The sequence below is a fragment of the Coptis chinensis genome, chromosome 1 (assembly GCF_015680905.1).
Source record: "Coptis chinensis isolate HL-2020 chromosome 1, ASM1568090v1, whole genome shotgun sequence".
NCBI classification, from domain to species: domain Eukaryota; kingdom Viridiplantae; phylum Streptophyta; class Magnoliopsida; order Ranunculales; family Ranunculaceae; genus Coptis; species Coptis chinensis.
In genome coordinates, this window is record NC_141456.1 from 72752639 (window position 1) to 72769934 (window position 17296).

The 17296-nt window shown below is 37.4% G+C and overlaps 1 protein-coding gene across 11 annotated transcripts; it reads right to left on the minus strand.

The window, feature by feature from the left end:
• Nucleotides 1-1269: 1269 nt before the first annotated feature.
• Nucleotides 1270-16710, minus strand: LOC147525127 (glyceraldehyde-3-phosphate dehydrogenase GAPCP1, chloroplastic-like). Of its 11 annotated transcripts, none has more exons than XR_015221073.1 (11): nucleotides 15515-16710; nucleotides 15328-15419; nucleotides 15165-15232; nucleotides 15038-15076; nucleotides 14792-14892; nucleotides 14416-14518; nucleotides 14227-14326; nucleotides 13961-14107; nucleotides 13774-13834; nucleotides 12729-12826; nucleotides 12301-12645 (listed from the first exon to the last, which is right to left on the minus strand). XR_015221073.1 is itself a non-coding variant. In XM_086605540.1 (8 exons), exons 2-8 carry the CDS (start codon nucleotides 14057-14059, stop codon nucleotides 5849-5851), a joined length of 597 nt encoding a protein of 198 aa, XP_086461666.1. In that variant the 5' UTR covers nucleotides 14060-14107; nucleotides 14227-14326; the 3' UTR covers nucleotides 3155-5848. The 11 variants fall into 11 exon arrangements, 8 of the variants coding, with proteins under 8 accessions (XP_086461666.1, XP_086461659.1, XP_086461671.1 ...); XR_015221074.1 differs by having other exon boundaries at nucleotides 12410-12645; nucleotides 13774-13821; XR_015221072.1 differs by lacking the exons at nucleotides 14416-14518; nucleotides 14792-14892; nucleotides 15038-15076; ... (1 more) ...; nucleotides 15328-15419; nucleotides 15515-16710 and adding exons at nucleotides 1270-1539; nucleotides 1659-1772; nucleotides 2017-2106; nucleotides 7689-7773 and having other exon boundaries at nucleotides 12260-12343; nucleotides 12493-12635.
• Nucleotides 16711-17296: the final 586 nt, after the last annotated feature.

Consider the following 17296-nt stretch of genomic DNA (forward strand, 5'->3'; position numbering starts at 1 on the left):
TCAATTCCTTGGACAAGTTCTTTTCTCCGCCAAAGTGACGAGTCACAAACCCCGTTTTACTCAACTCGTCCGCATCTACGTTTGTAGTCACATGACTCCCATTCATTGGCATACCAAACACTCTAGAAACATCTTCAGCTGTTAATTTGACAAACACCTCTCCTAACTTGAATGCTTTTTACCTTTCATCATAAGTTTTAATAATATCCACTATGATGCTTGTTTTTTTTACCAACATTTGTTTGTATAACAAATCATCAAAGAACACTCTAAAAATGTGACCAAATGGTGTTCTACCCATTAGATCATTGAAATCATCACCAACTTTTGACTCACTGAGTTTATTGGCAAGATAAAAAATTGGTAACAAGCTTGAGCAAAAAGGATAATATTTCGTTTCTTTCTTATCTTCATCCACTACCTTCTCTTCCTTCTTGTTCTTGTTATCTTCACCCACTCTCTAAACTACCACTTCCTTCCCTTCCCTCTTCTTAGTTGCGAACTGTATTTCATGTAGATTATGCATGGAAATAAGTATAAGAAACCAATTTATTCAGATTCGATCATTTAATAGCATTACATTCCTCTAAATAATCCAACCTAAAAAAACTTAAATGCCTACGCTTAAAAATCCACAAATTAACAACAAGCTTAAACATTGTCTTTGACCTTCTCTCGCGGGCATCGATTTTTGCTCCCCCTCCCCATTGACTCTAAATGCACATTTTCCTCATTTTCCTCTTCTTCGCTCTATCAACTGCTTTCATAGGTGTTGCTTTCTTCCTTGCTGGTTTTTTACTGTTGGTTGTTTTCTTCTTCATCTTCTATAGTGAATTTGCAAGTTATGTACTTTTAGGTTGTTGGAAGTTTGGAGTTTGGTTCTACCATTTAACTATTGTCGGAAGTTTGGAGTTTACTATATTTACCGTTGATAGAGAAGAAAGAAAGAGAAAAGAACAAGGCTAAATGGGGTTTAACATTCGAATTGTGGGCTTTAGGCCCAAACTTTACTTTAGCACACTGAGATATGCCACATAAAGTATCATACTGAGAACTGCTTTCATAATAGTTAACACACTGCAATATGTCATATAGAGTATCATATTCCAAATTATACCATATAAAGTGTGATATGTAGAAATTTTATCTGTTCAAAAGACTCATGGACTGACAAGTTCCAACATCAGTGAACTTCTTCCTGAACTGTAATAAACAAAATCATAATATGTATTCGATTCCTGAAGCCAAAATAAATACCGTTGTAACAATTGTTCTAACTATTACAACAATCGCTAAATCTTCTGAGAAGCTTAGCAACAACTGCTTCAAACAACACAAATATTCTACATTGTTCAGTTGCACATCTCTTTCCCTTACATCAAATATCTGTCATGCAGAAAAACACCCACCCATCCTCACTACAAAACTTCTCAATATTGAATTTTTCTTGAGTGGTGTACCTAATATCATAACCTGGAACATCACCACCAGGAACATGACCAATAACTTCACCATTAGGAACATCATCACCACAAAATCCTGTAAGTTCAATAGAAAATAAAAATAAAAGAGTTGCGCGAATTGTGCAATCTAAGTTTACATTATAACGTCATCACCATCTAAGTTAAACAAGTGCGAAACTAAAATATGTGTCGTACCTTGCTCACTATTGTGTTTATATGGATGCGGACACCTAGGCTTTGTGTGCTCCGTAAATTGGCAATTGCTACACTTGTACCTTCGAGATCCCGGTGTTCCTTTACCCAATCTCACTAAGGCCACGAAACAAACAACATTTACTTACTTATAACCCAAAGAAATAAAATGTCATGTGCTCCAAAAGGAAATTTCTAAAACTAAAAGTGAGATGTACATGCATGCATGTTATTATGTCTTCCCACACCTTGTAGTAACATATTTTGATGTAAGTAAAACATAAACGAACACTCTTATCAATGCATGTTATCCACAGGTCTATACGGAAATGAATTTTATAACGTCAAACTTTTAACTTACACCCTATATCTCTGTTCAACTCGTAATCTTCCTTACGTAGGTCGGCAACTTGAGCAGTGCGTTCAACATAGTTGCAGTTAATACTTGGACCTGTAAAATAGTGCAACATAATGAAAATGTTCCCGAAATAAAGTAGAATCAACAACTAATCAAAAGATACAATTGGAAATATAGACATTACAAAGTTGGGACCATACCAAAGAAAAAATCGCAAAGGTAAATAAATCTTACCTCCGTCCTTCGGATGCCAGAGTGTGCATGTGGGTTTTGTGTGACCTGTCTCACCACAATGGCCACACTTATTCTTTTTCATCTCATTGTGACCTTGAAATTCTAGGAACCGTTATTTCAGAACGAATATTTCTACAAACCGCGAGAACCCACGCGCAGCGGAATCAATGGGGTTCTCACAATTTTGAATAGAAAACATACCTTTGAATCTGATTTAGATAACTCTGAGAATCCAAGCTTTATCAAATCCGAAATCAACCCCTTGATCTTCTGTTGTATTCCTTTAGAATAGATTGGACGTTGTGTGGACAACGATCTACCAATCCCCTTCTTTCTCACAAATCTAGATCCAATTTTGAATCTATCTTTCCTTGCCTCTTTTTCTAATCCAATGAATAGTCAATGTCAGCCAGAGAGAGATTATTCTATTTATAGGCTACAACAGGGACCATGAGGAGAAATTAGGGTTGGGCCTCCTGACGGGCTTGGGCTTCCCATGTTCGCCCAGAACACACGGCCCAAGTCCGTCAACAAATGGCTTATTCCACTAAAGGCCATTGTTGCATTACCACCCTAATCCTAAATTACGTGTCAGTGTTTATGGGTTCCATATTATATGCTCATTGATCTCCCCGTGTTTAAGATATCGAATGTCTGTTGATTAAGTCAAGTTACTGACAACTATATTAATCAACTACTTATATCCTTGAGTAAGCACCACTTCAACCTCATTGTCATGTCGAAATAAATCCACCTACAGGGGTTTACATGACAATCTTTTTAAGCTCCTCGAGGGACATCATCAACCCGACTTCTTGCGGGCGCATTCCTTCTATAATCAACGGACACCTTACATACAATGTCATTACCCAATCCATCGAGTTTGTTGATTCACAAATAAATCTCACTCATTGATGATTTAAAGCAATGTACAATGCATGTAAGTGCCCGTTATTATATTCGGATTAGGAGGACAAGCATCCACAATAACAGAGGTGTTTGTTCTCTTATATAGTCAGTATAAGGAGAAACAACCTCACTTGGTCCTGTTCAATACACACAAAGTGTACTAGTGTAATCTTATAGTCAAGATAGACTAATACCAGATTATACTACAACCGTACTAATGACCTTTGTCCAAATCCATCTAGGTTGTGAACGATTACTTATACTTTATAAGGTACTGATGATATGATATTTTGTGTGTTCACACCATATCATTTACAACATAAAGTATTAGACACATGCATATAACTAATAACATAAATAATATGCATAACATTTGCCCATATGATTCTCATTCAAAATATAAAGAATTAGAGTTAATACAAAAGTAATGCTTTTAGTATATAACCCTATCAGAAATCTGCTAGGATTTTGCGGTCGGCCTTTGGATTTTACATATGGGGGATCATTAACCGATTGCCGATGTGTGGTTTTAGGCGGAGTAAAAGGCATCTCAAAAGGAACACGTGGGATGCCTTCATAAGTTGGTGAAGTCTCATCGGTTATTGGATTTTCCGTTAGACTATTAGGCATCTCAAAAGAAGTATGTAGGTTACCTTCAGAAGCAGATGGAGTTTGATTCTTTCTAAAAAAAGAAGCTAAAAAAACATTGAAAGCTTTAGTGCTTTCCGCTATTTGGGAGGCCCACAAACATATCTGGATATATTTGGTTGTAAGATCACTGAAACGTATAACAGAGGTTGCTCGGTCAGAAAAGTTTGGATCGCCTAACGGAACAACTAATTTAGCAACCCGTGTCCATCTCCTTAAAAAGCAGCCCTTAGGTATCACACGAACGTCCTCATGTTTGTAAACTGAAATGATATGTCTACATGGAAATCTAGACGACTTAAATAGCCCACATGAACAACTAGCGTCCTGTAATACAACATTATATCTCATAGTCGACTTTTTTTGCCTATTCAAATGGCAACTCATGGTGTACACACGAATATTGTCACCCACATCTTTTTTACTATCTGCAATGTACATCATTTCATCCTTTAATTCTTCTTAAAACAACCAAAAGCAGCTCGAGTATAGATAGATGCAGCTTGATTTGCATATTCATTCAAGTGGGTATGAAGGACTAGTTTGGTTACTGTCGTCATCACCTCTTCCTCGTGCTCTTGGTGCCAGATTTTTGCAACTACCACTTCCATTTTTCCAAACAGCTCAAACAACTGCATTCCAGCTTTCACATGAAGTTGGATTACGGAGTTTATACTCTCGCAATGTTGGGTGCTTCTGCAACGGGCAAAGAACTCACCATGGAGATATACTTCTACCCACATCTCTTTTTTCATGTATATCATGTTCACCCATTTGTTATTACTGACTTGGAATTTCTTCACGAGTGTTTCCCACCTTTCTTCGAACTCATTGGATGAGCACTTCATAAACATAATAGAGTAGAAATCTTTTGGAAATCCAACGATGTGGATATTTTTTAGGCAATTTTTCATAATGTTCGAACAACACAAGCGATATTTCAAATTTGGGAGAGTAGATCTCACAGCCTCGCGCATTGTCGGGTCACCATCAGTGATCACTGACTTAGGGTGTTTGCCATACATCTCGTCAACAAAAGATTTCAATACCCACTCGTAAGACTCTACACACTCATTCGTCAATAACGCAAAACCAAACACTACTGTTTGTTATGGTTGTTCACTCTAGCAAACACAACAATCGGCATCATGTACTGGTTGCTCTTGTATGATGAATCAAACAACAATACATCTCTAAAGCAACTGTAATCCGCACGTGAGGTGGAATCTACCCAAAACAGTCTAACCGGTTGCCCACCCTCATTTAAGTTATAATTGTAATGAAATAAGTGATCTCCCTTCACCTTCTTATCCATGAAATCCAGCAGTGTGTTGGCGTCACCATCAATACATCGATTTCTCCTATCAAGCCCCATATGATTATGCAAGTCTTTCTTCAAAAAACCAACACATGAGAAACCTCCAGCCCTATGTACTAAAACATCTATCACCTTGCATTTACGAACACCAACTAGGCTCGTGTAGCAAATTGCAAATCTTCTTCACTTACATTTCTATGTGATCTTAAGAACATCGAGCTCGGATCTGATACAAGTAGATGTGTGTCTTCCACAATAAAATCCTTCACAACCCACAAATTTGATTCAAAATCATAACCAACTTCGAAGCGGGCTTTACATTTAAACCTAGTGATGGGCTTCGACTCTCTAGATTCGATGTCTCATTTTCTGGGTGTGACACTATTTACATTTCGTTCACCAGCAGCTGAGCATAGTAATCTCTACTTAACATGAACACCATTTGTACGCATTCTATAAGTATCTTTACGAACACTAAAACCGACTAACTTTGCATATTGATTGTAAATTGCGAAAGCCTTATCAGTGGTCTTGAACCGCATAGAATAGAATGTTGCTTTGTCTGCTTCGAAAACTCTACTAGCCTCACACCCGTCACTGTCTCTATCACTGTTCTCATGAATTTCAACATTTTCACCCTCCCCCATAGATGTCACATCCACAAAATCACTATCTTCATACGTAAAACTATCAAAACATGCATTTCGAAGCCAATCTTCTTCGTCGTCAGAGAAGTGATTCATCATCGGATTGCTACATGAAACAAGTGCACTTTTAGCGCATATTCACTCGATTTCATACTCTACGAAGTAATCACAGTGGTAATAGTAAAAAAAAAAACACAAATGCTTGAACAGTAGAATCTAGTCAGAACCAAATAACTATGGTGCTCAAACCATATACCACTTTGGAAATTTTCAATGTCAAGTTCATTTGATTCAATGTCAACTTCATTTGACAATAGAAACAATTAATGTTCTTATTCATTTGACATTCGAGAAAAGTTTAACATGATACACCTTTCTAACTGTCAGAATAATACTACGCATCACTTTTTAAATGAACAAAAGAGCAAATGTGTGTGATTTACGGTTCCCTAAACACTTTGCATTCAAATTGTCCAAATCACACACCATTCACTTGTGAAATTTTAGCTAGACATGAAAAAGAGAAGGAGCCAAAAGAGATATCAACTAACCTCACACTTATAATTGTTGAAGATCAAAGTACACTACGAGAAATGGAAGCAAGAGATCTCTAGTTGAATGGATTTTAGTGAAAGAAAAAGTTTAGTTCACGCCATATGGAGGTTAGAGGGAGAGAAGATGTGTTGTTACTTTCTTACCCTTAACTATTCCTTTTGCTTGTAGCATACTCCTATTAAACTACTAGATATAGCACACGCCTATTAAATGACTAGATGTAGCTAATCCTATTAAACTACTAGATGTAGCATACTCATATTAAAGCACTAGATGTAGCATACTCATATTAAACTACTAGATGTAGCATATCCTCTCAAGTGCTTCATTTATGTAGTCGATTGGAATAACTTAAATCCCTGAGTATATCTTGTTGGCAGCACAGAATTTTAACATTTCTTGTGTATCCTTCGTACCACCTATTACACTCTCGGAAAGAGTTTTGGAACCTACCAAGAAGATAGGAAATTATTTTAGTACCGACACGACCACTAACAGCCTATTACTATGTGTTATAACATCTCCATCAATTAAAAACCAGTTTCAGAAAGACTAATTCAACAAACAAATAAATAATTACCATACTTTGGAGAATTGGAAGGAAAACAGATAACTAACCTATTTCTAAGGCTTGTGGGATGAATTTTAACTTTTCTTGGAAAGAAAGCCCACTAAAACTAAAACACCCATAGTCTTCAAGAGTGTCATGTATGGATCAAAAGGATGATCACCATATGCAGTATCAACTATGAACTCAAGAAAACATTCGGTCACCATTCAAAAGTTTCTTGTCCCTTTCATATAACATATCACTGTCTGGAGATAAGATAACCTATTAGAGGTATGCAAGTTTAAGAGGTAGACTAATGTGAATCATAAGTACATATGGGCATTATCAATATCTTATCGAAAAAACAAAGAAGGCCAGTATAGCTTACAACCATAACATACTTCCAATTGTTGTTTGTCAGTTTTGCACACAAATCTGTCATAAGCTTTAAGGAGATTTAGGGCTTCATCTTTTTTTTAAGATATACTTGTGCTGACAACTGTTACATGTAATCCTAAAGCCTTTCTGAACTTCACTGCCATATTTTAACCATGTTATAATTACCACTAAAAAAGCAATACAAGTTTACAACTTGATAGTATGCAACACTGTGTATTATATAACCTTAGGTTTCAAACATACGAAAGTCATAGTGTCAAAGAAATGGCTAAGTGCTTTGTTCTGAGGCTTACGACTACTATAAATTATCTTATCTATCTCTCGAGGATACCAATTTAATACCTGCATAGTGCATCCCAGAAGTAAGTCAATTTTCATCGATGATATATGAGAAAAAATTGTGTGCATAGCTTACCTGGCCATTAACAAATATGTTAAGCATCAATTCTTCCAGCTGTTTACCATGTACTTGAATTGTGTCTCCATCCCAAGTAACGGTGCTGCAATGAAATACATACATTACGTACACCAGTTAATACAATAACATATACATCTCGGTGATGGAAAATTCAATTGTCATTGCAAATACATACGACTACGCATTCTTTACAGTCAAATGAACATTAGGCATCATAAAAGGTTTTCAGATTTACTTACATTTTACATACTTTACATGTGCAGACTTGAAAAACTTCCCAACCACTATATGCTTCCGAGAATCAAGACATTGAAACGTTGATGAAGAGTCTACTGAAAGTAGCTTTTCAGCAAGCTTTGTTGTAATCGGACAGTCGTCAACACATATTACCATAACCACTTTCTGTTTTCCCTCGCTCTCTCTCATTCTTCTTGTTCAGTTTTTGTGTAAGCCGACTTTCTCGTCCTTTCCCACATTATTTTGGTCACACTTAACTTTTGTGTATGTGATGTAGTACTATGACATTGTTTATCTATGTCTATGGAACAACTCTTAACCTAAAATATAAGAAAATATTTGAGAAGCTGGACATGATAGAGTTAGCTACCCCAGGAGGATGTTCGGTTATAATGATCTATCCTCTCAAATTAAAAGTTTTTTTCAATTTAAGAAGACGGATCATTATAACCTGACAGCCACTGGGATAGCCAACTCTATCATAACCTTATTTTCTTATATGAGGTTCCTATATTTCCATACCTATTAGGTCGTGCTTTGAATGTGAATTCAAATAATAGGGAAATAACATAGTGAAACCCTCATACCTTTAGGTTAATTGTTCAGTAATAGAAAAGTTAGAGATAAAAATTGTCATAGTATTACATCACATAAATGAGTAGAGGTTAATGACACACCACTAGCAGTACCCAAATCCCCCATGTCATAGGCTCCATCCAGTAGATGATGATTGTGAGTGTTTGTTGGAAACTGGGAATCAAGTGATAGTAAAAGTTGGAATCAAGATTACCATTATTTTCTCTCATTCACGAGTATTCCACTTAAGTGCCATATACACGAGTATTCCACATAAATTGTCATACACTAGACCATATACTATATAAGATGTCATATGTAGGATTACTTCACAATTTTAACATACTAATATACTACTCAATGTGTCTTATTCATGACTTCTTATAAATTATTAATGTTATCATACTTTAAATGTCATAATCTAGAGTAGTTCGTTTTGTGTATAGTGCACTATACCAAATAAAGTCTCATACTAACACAGTGCAATATGCAACATGAAGTGTCTTTATCTGGGGCTAGTTCTCATATAGTGAACATACTGAAATATGCCACATAAAGTGTCATATTCAGGACTAGTTCATATATGAACTACACCTCATATATATACTGTAGAAAGACTAACATACTGAACTATACAAAAAGAGCCCAAAAAGAGTTAGATCACTTTAACTAATTGAATTATGAGTGTTGAATTATACCACATAAACTGTCATATCAAAAGATTGATGCACTTTTGACTTCACAAATAAATAAGAAATCACAATTCAAACAAGGAGACAGAAGAAATCAACTAACTTGATACTGAAGATTTAGAATGATCAAAGTACACTAAGAGAGAATAAAATTGGAGATGTAAACATAATTTAGGTGAGAGCGAGAGAGAAAATTGGAGTGGTGATGCCCGCCCATATTTTTTAGCTAGGGTGCACTGGATTTATAGCCACTCATTTTAAATTTTCCTAGGGTGACAGGACAAAGTTTTGGTAAAATGAACAGTTAAGGATAATATTGTAACATTACATCTCACATCTCTCTTGCTCTAAGGCTGAGTCCAATGGCTCCCTATCCCTTTAAAAGTAGTGTTAAAATCAATAAAATAGAGCTAAAGTCAACAAAATAGAGCTAAAAGTCAATAAAGTAGAGCTAAAGTCAACAAAATAGAGCTAAAAGTCAATAAAGTAGAGCTAAAGTCAACAAAATAGAGCTATCTCTATTTTAAATAGAGATAGAGAGTAAAATCCTTTGACTTTAGCTCTATTTTGTTGACTTTAGCTCTACTTTATTGACTTTTAGCTCTATTTTGTTGACTTTAGCTCTATTTTATTGATTTTAACACTACTTTTAAAGGGATAGGGAGCCATTGGACTCAGCCTAAGCCAAAAAAAAATGGGATTGGTGAAAAAGTCCTTTTCTCTCACTCTAATCTTCGCTCTCACATTCTAACTCTAATTTTCTTATTACTGAGATAATATCAATAGAAATTCTCACACAGATGAATTAAATTTCAACAGAATGCATGTAATCAAAATGAACGAAGATATAAAATGCGGAACTAGAGAAAACATAAATCATGCATGTAGAACTTTACTTGAGGAGTCTGGACATGCATTGATAGTTTGTTGGCACAAGATAAAGAAAACATATACAACTAATGCAAAGACAAATATGCTTACATTTCTACTAAATTTCTTATAAAAATTAAGTTTGTTATTGTCAAGAATTTATAGTAAAAAGAATAGTCTTATTTATTCTGAGCTGGAGCAAAAAACAGTTCATTGTGCAAGAAAACCACATCTCTCACAGTTTCCCTACCTGAAATTTTGAAATAAGCAAGTTAAAATAGGCTTGGGAATATGATTAAGCACACCATAAATGACTAGAAACCATACAACAAAAGCTATAAGAAGACTCATTCTATGTTGTACATAACAACCCACCACCTCTCTCTCTCTCTCTCTTGCAGGATTTGTGATCATCTTGTAGAAGTAAACAGGATGACACTAGTATATGTTGAGTATTTGACTATATAGGCTGTAGTTAGGAGCCTTCAACTTGTACATGGAATTAACAAGGAGATATTACAATAATCACTCTTATGATATATACCACTACTAACATGAAAACTAAGGGAAATGTCCGAACCTCAGATATAAAGTAGAACCAATGCACCAAATGATATCACAAACACCCATCATTCAAATTCATCAAATAAACACACCAAAATCTTCAAAATTATTACATATAAACACTTACAAGCTAAGTTTTAACAGGGTCATCATTTAGATGAACTTCATTACATCTGAACCACACTATAAGCATTTTAATCCAAAAACAAACATACCCCAAATTCCAAAAACAAATAAAACGTAAAGAAAGGGGTTTATTGCTTACATGCAATGAGTGAAGAAGTAGATCTGACGAAAAGAAGAAGTGTTTGGGCACGTTGAAGAGGAGGGAGTTGGGAAAAGAACATCTGGTTCAGAAGTGGATGATAAGAAATCTTGGAGATGAACTCTTAAATCTTCTGTATGAAAGACGTTTATTTGCTGCTTCTATTACTGATTATGGTATTATTATTGAAACACCACTTCTTTTCCATCCTTTTTGGCCTTGTCTTTTTTGTTTCGGACATTAAAGAGTTTTTGGAGAGAGTTCGCAGTGAGAGAGAAAGTTTAGGGAAAAGGGAGCCTTTACATTTTTACCGTCACTGTTGCTGTTGGCTAAAACTTAAACACCTAATCACAAATTTTAAAATGAGTGGTTCACAGCCCTGGGCGCAGATGCACCCTGCACACTAGCTTTTCGAAATAGTAAGGGCATCTCCAATGGAGAGTGTATATATACACCTCCACATAAGTGCCACATAGGTGCCACTAGGATTTTATGGTCCCTTTTACACATTAATAGTTTCCACATCCAAAATGGTATCCAATGCAACAAAGTTTAAGAGTTTGTAAAATTAAAAAACTGACAGTCAAAGTCCGTCACAAGGGGTTTAACCAAAAAATAAATAAAACACACGTCACTTTGAGTAACGTCCGTAGTTTATTAAAACTAGGCCAAAACAGTCTTTACCCGTCGCAAACATTACAATTCTAAAAAAAAATAAAACAGACATGAGTTTAAGTGACGTCATAATTTCTTTTTAATTGGGACGTTACTTCAAGTGACGCCCGAAATGTTTATTAATTAATAGCTTGATAGGGAATTCCCCACCCCCTCTATTAGCTATTAGCTTATCACTTGGGATTTACACCCCTTATTGGAAACATGTTTTTGACATTTAGAGTGTAAAATTTACACTTCAAACAATTTACACCCTCCATTGGAGATGCCCTAAGGTTGCGTTGTTGCTGAGAAACTTATATTTTTCCTACGTATGCTGAAGTCTTATTTAGATCTTATACAACCAGCAGTAGAGATAAGTCTCTGCTATTGGTTGACATCTACTGTTAATGTGTGTTTGGTTTGTATCGCGATGGGATTGAACGGTTGAAGGGGTTTTATTGATGTGACCGACTGTGTTTTGAAAATAGTTAGGTGTCACTCTCACTTTTAAAACACATTGCTCTGTTTCTCCCGTACTCAATTTTGTCATTTTTTTTGTTTAGCTGGGTCACTGGGGTCAGCAGTTGGTAGGGTAATTAAGCAGTCCCTGTGAAAGCTTAATGGATTAGAGTGACTAAACTCATATTAATGGGTCAGCTGTCGCCTGAACCACTGAAAGAAACGAACATGCAAAGTTTCGACTCTACCTTGCGTCACCAACAAAATCATTAGAGACAACATCCTCGTATGTGTATCCAAGAATGCCTTTCAATGGACCCTCTGAAGCATACCTCGGTAGAAAATAATAAACCAAGGTTAGCTGCATACATCATTAACAACATCCATAACAAAAAACCAAAAAAAACAGAGTCCACAATTTGATGCAAATGAGAAAATTGTTCCACTCTGTTCACAAAAGAGGAAGAAACAATAAGCACACTTGATAGCAGCTTTGACATCTTCATAGGAAGCACTTTTCTCAAGTTGACAAGTCAAATCCACAACAGAAACGTTTGAAGTTGGTACACGGAAGGCCATACCAGCAAGCTTGCCATTGAGTTCTGGAAGTACTTTTCCAATAGCCTATATAGTTCTAGGGAAGAAACCATGGTCTTTTAAAAACTTTAAGAGAAAAGAAGGTGAAAAAAAGAGATTATTTGGTGATTTTCCAAGTACCTTTGCAGCACCAGTTGAACTGGGTATGATGTTCTGCGCAGCTCGATGGCCCCCTCTCCAATCCTTCATTGAAGGGCCATCCACAGTCTTCTGAGTCGCTGAACAGGAAAGCAGAAGATGTTACAGTGATGGGTGTTTACAATTGCAAAAATTTCAAATTCTAAAAGTCAGTGTTCAGGTAGGAGGAATGGTATGAAAGAAGCCGTTTGAAGAGGGCTATAACCTTTGCCTTTGGACCTCTGGATATTAGAGGGGACTCTCTTTTGATAGTCTAATACTGGATGGGGGGTTGTCATCTCAGGTTTTACTTAGTTGGGGTTTTCTCAATTTTCTTTCCTAGTTTTGATTTCCATTTTTATCTTTTCTCTTTTATGTATATGATGGTAGGTCTCTCCCCTCACCCTTTCTGTATTCTTTGAACAATGAATAAGAAGCCAATTTATCAAATATCGAGAGAGAGAGAGAGAGAGAGAGAGAGAGAGAGAGTTGCACCATAAAGCGCACCTCAAAAGAAAAGAACACAAGTTTTTTGTTTTGGGTGACTTTTTTCCTCGATTAATTTGTGATCTTGGGAACTGAGTATCACAATCCGACTTATAAAAACAAAATGATGTCGTCTAGGGAAGGGTTTTCATCTTTGTTGGAACGCCTCTTCTACCTCCCTCTTTCACCTCTTTTTTCCTTAGGTCTCGCCCCCTCAATTCACCGAAAAGTTCATTTCTCTCTCTCTCCCACTGTTCTATTTATACCCCTGACCCTCTATCATAGTCGTCCACTTGTTCCTTCATCCCACGCTCACTCTTCTCCCACGTGTAGGGTTTCTACCGTGTACCCAAGAGGCTGCGGACTGATTGGGTGTTCGTGAACCCTCCGCATATCTTAGCTCGGGCCCATCCTTCTGCTGATCCTCTGCACCCCGGTTTCCCCTACCACAGCTTATGTCGGGCCAATACTACCCCAATCCTTTATATCACATATTCTACCACCACAATCTTCCAACATATATGCACTTGAGATTTAGAGCAGAGAAGGGAGAGAGATATACCTGTAGTTGCATGAACAGTCGTCATTAAGCCTTCAAGAATGCCAAACTCTTCATGGACCACCTTCAAGATATATTTGATAAGTAAAGTGTAGCACTTGTTTTCAAGCATGTCTACGAGGTAACACGAATATACATTAAAGCTGAAGCAAATGGAACTGATCTACATAATCTAAAGTTTCTTACAGACCTTGGCAAGAGGAGCAAGACAATTGGTTGTACAGCTAGCATTGGAAACAACGTTCATGCTTAGCTTATACGTCCTCTCGTTCACTCCAACCACAAACATGGGTGCATCTACCGATGGAGCTGATATTATAACTTTCTTGGCACCACCCTATAGAGGCAAAGCAGATCAGTCAGTATAAGCTGAAGAAAGAAGAAGAAAAAGGAAGGTGGGGTGTAATTAAGAGAAGCAGAAGACATTCAGCTCATACTGAACCTAATAACACCAACCGTAATATGTAGTGAACCCTTTTCCAATGTTGTGAAGACACCAGAAGATTCAACGACATAGTCGGCCCCATATTCACCCCAAGGGATCTCTGTAGGGTCCCTGCAGAAAAATATGTTGTTAAAATCTAGAAACTATGTTCTTCAATAAGCACCAGTGCCTTGATAAGAAAGCTGGTACCAGAGCATCACCTTTTGTTTGTGACTACAACCTTATTTCCAAAGTGGAAGCATCAATTACATTTATGGTTCCTTTATAAACTCCATGAGTTGAATCATATTTGAACATGTAAGCCTGAAAAAGGATAACATCAGCCCAAAATTTTCACTAAGTAGCACAATTTAAAGTACGTATAAGACAAAAAAGAAAAATGTGTTAGGTTTTACATTGGATCGAACTAAGGATGTATGCTGATACTAATTTTTATATAGTGACATAAACCACCTCAAGTCTCACAATTAATCTCATAGTCGGTACAAACAAGACATGCATTTGTAAAATTTAGCTCCAATGGCAATAGAGAAAGGAAAAGAAAAGCTGGAGAAGATACAAATAGTGTCCCCATACCATGTATGAGGCATCAATGAATGGATCATTTACAGCTACAACATCGATATCATCTTTGCTTGTTGTAATACGTAAGACCAACCTTCCAATCCGGCCAAAACCTACACGATAGTAATTTTCAGATAGACTGGAAGACTAGATTCATTCTATGCTCTAAAACTAAACTGTGACATTGCTAGTCTAGATGGAACCTAAAAGATGCAAATAAGCTAATAATAAACAAGATTTCAAGATAAAAAAGTTCACCGTTGATCCCAATCTTTGTTTTTCCACGGCTCCATGACTCTATACATGAGCAAAAATGACACAAAATAAGACAACTTCACAGAATTAAAAACTAATCACCTTAAAAGTCCTATAATACAGCTCTTACTAGGAATGGTAGGGGGTGTCTCTGTGGCTGTGGCTTTGATAGGCTGAATACTTCTTCCACTACATTTCCTATACAATTCAAACAAAGAATCATGAGATTTACTGTGAAATTAAAGAAAAATTCACTACAATGTCATAGAAACCACAATGTTTGATCACTCAACTGTAAGGATAATGAGTCAACTTGAACTGAGTTACCGAAAACGCTTGTCAGGACCTTAGCTGACTTCAGACTGTGATTGCCACTGAATGATTGCTGAGAAAGACAAAAAGTAACAAAAATCATTGTAAATTCAAATAAAACAAACAAGCAACAATATAAAAAAAAAAAATTGCTTCTCTCTCCCCGACCCTTGCAGCACCACTTATGCTGCACCACCATCTACCGTCCACCTCTCTCTCCCCGCAGCACCTACACCACCACCCATCGCCACGACCATCATCCACTATCATCCTAGTAGAAAATCGACTGTTGGAGCAGCACCGCCGCCACCCAGATCTACTACAAACCTTGCAACACCACTCGTGTTGCTCCCCCACCATTCACCACCCATCGCCACCACCACCACCATCATCCTTTATCATCATACATAAAACCCTACCTCGTAGCAGCACCGCCACCACCACCATTGCTTCCCCATGACCAGCACCCTTTTCGATCACCATTGCCTCACAACCCACCATTTCTAATCACTGCTTCACCAGCAGCTTTCCCGAAGCTAGTTAGTATCAACTGATGACCACCGCTATCTTCCAGCCACCTTCTCTATAATTTTCCCCACCGTTCTCAGACCAGTCAATTAACTCCTCCACCAATCTCTAACCGCACCACCAGTTCAAACCGCCTCACAACCCTATAACTTCCATCACCAACCCCTTAATTCACCAGCACCCAAACAAAAAAAAACAAACACAACTGACGCTTCCAACCAGCACCCGAGACCTATTGTGCTGCCCACCCACCCTTAAGTCCAAAATCAAATAATGATTTAGTTTTTGTTCTACAAGTTTGGGTTTTGCTCGTTGGGGGTTTTGTTCGTCGGGTTTTGGTTGTTCGACGGGATTTGAATTTTGGGGGTGTTCTGTTTTAATTTGGGATTTGTTGAGTTGTCTGCGAGGTTTGGGATTTGTCTGTAAAGGTTTTGGGTTTGTTTGACCGTATTTGGGGTTTGTTGAGCTGCTGATGGGATTTGGCTATGAAAGGGAAGAAAAGTGCTTCTTCCAGTTTCACTGCCCCACCCCCCGAAGAAACGCGTTCATTGTACTTTCTGGGGTCGTCACGGCCGCACCAACGGAGTAAATGGTAATGGGTTTACTGTTCCTTAACGGCCGCACCAATGGAGTAAATGGTAATGGGTTTACTGTTCCTTAGCTTTATATGCATTTTGATAAACAACACATGGATTGCTAGTTGAGTATCTACAGAATACGGGATGAACCGAATGATGATAGTGAACTGTATTTGTCACTGGAGAACTCTTTAAAGTTTTTAGACAAATGGATTTGTGGCCATTGTCTGTGCATCCACGCATTTGGTATACAATGTTGTCATCCAGATAATACCATACAACCACCTGCCTTGATGGAGAATGGGGAACTTGAATGTGTCATTGTAGGCATACCACAGCCACCCCCTAAGCCCAACACTATAGATTTTACGTGCATGCAGAGGGGTGACGATAATACCCCTAATATGCTTGTTGTTGCGTCCTCTCTGGATGAGACGTTACTTGATAGTGCATTTTGTATTCCTTTTCAAACTGTGAAGAGTATACCACGGGCTTGTCATTTGGCATTTTCTGGTGCATTGAAATCCGCCCTCTGGGATATCACGGTTGATCCTAGTTCAGTTATGCATTGGGTTCACCTCCTCTTTCTGCCGCGGTGCACTCTGCAAGTTTTTCAACCACAGAACTGACAGGAACGTCGTTCTGGTACTAGGAAAAACCTTCAGCAAAAACAGATTCTCCATGCTTCAACGATATAGAATGAGCCTAGTGGGATGTTTCATCTATTAGAGTCTGTAATAGAGCCTCCTTCAATCCAGTCAACCAGGAAATCCGTCCCCTCTCAGAATGTGCGTCAATGCTTACAAAAAATGGCTGATGTATATTTTGTTGTAGCGGTAAAAGT

What these genes read in the sequence shown, in the direction of transcription:
- LOC147525127 (XM_086605526.1), bottom strand. Translation starts at nt 14,059, where the DNA reads ATGTTTGTGGTTGGAGTGAACGAGAGGACGTATAAGCTAAGCATGAAC. An exon ending in GTCTTGCTCCTCTTGCCAAG is followed by an intron (nt 13,835 to 13,960) that starts GTCTGTAAGAAA and finishes TATATCTTGAAG; the next exon opens with GTGGTCCATGAAGAGTTTGG. An exon ending in GTTCAACTGGTGCTGCAAAG is followed by an intron (nt 12,636 to 12,728) that starts GTACTTGGAAAA and finishes AGAACTATATAG; the next exon opens with GCTATTGGAAAAGTACTTCC.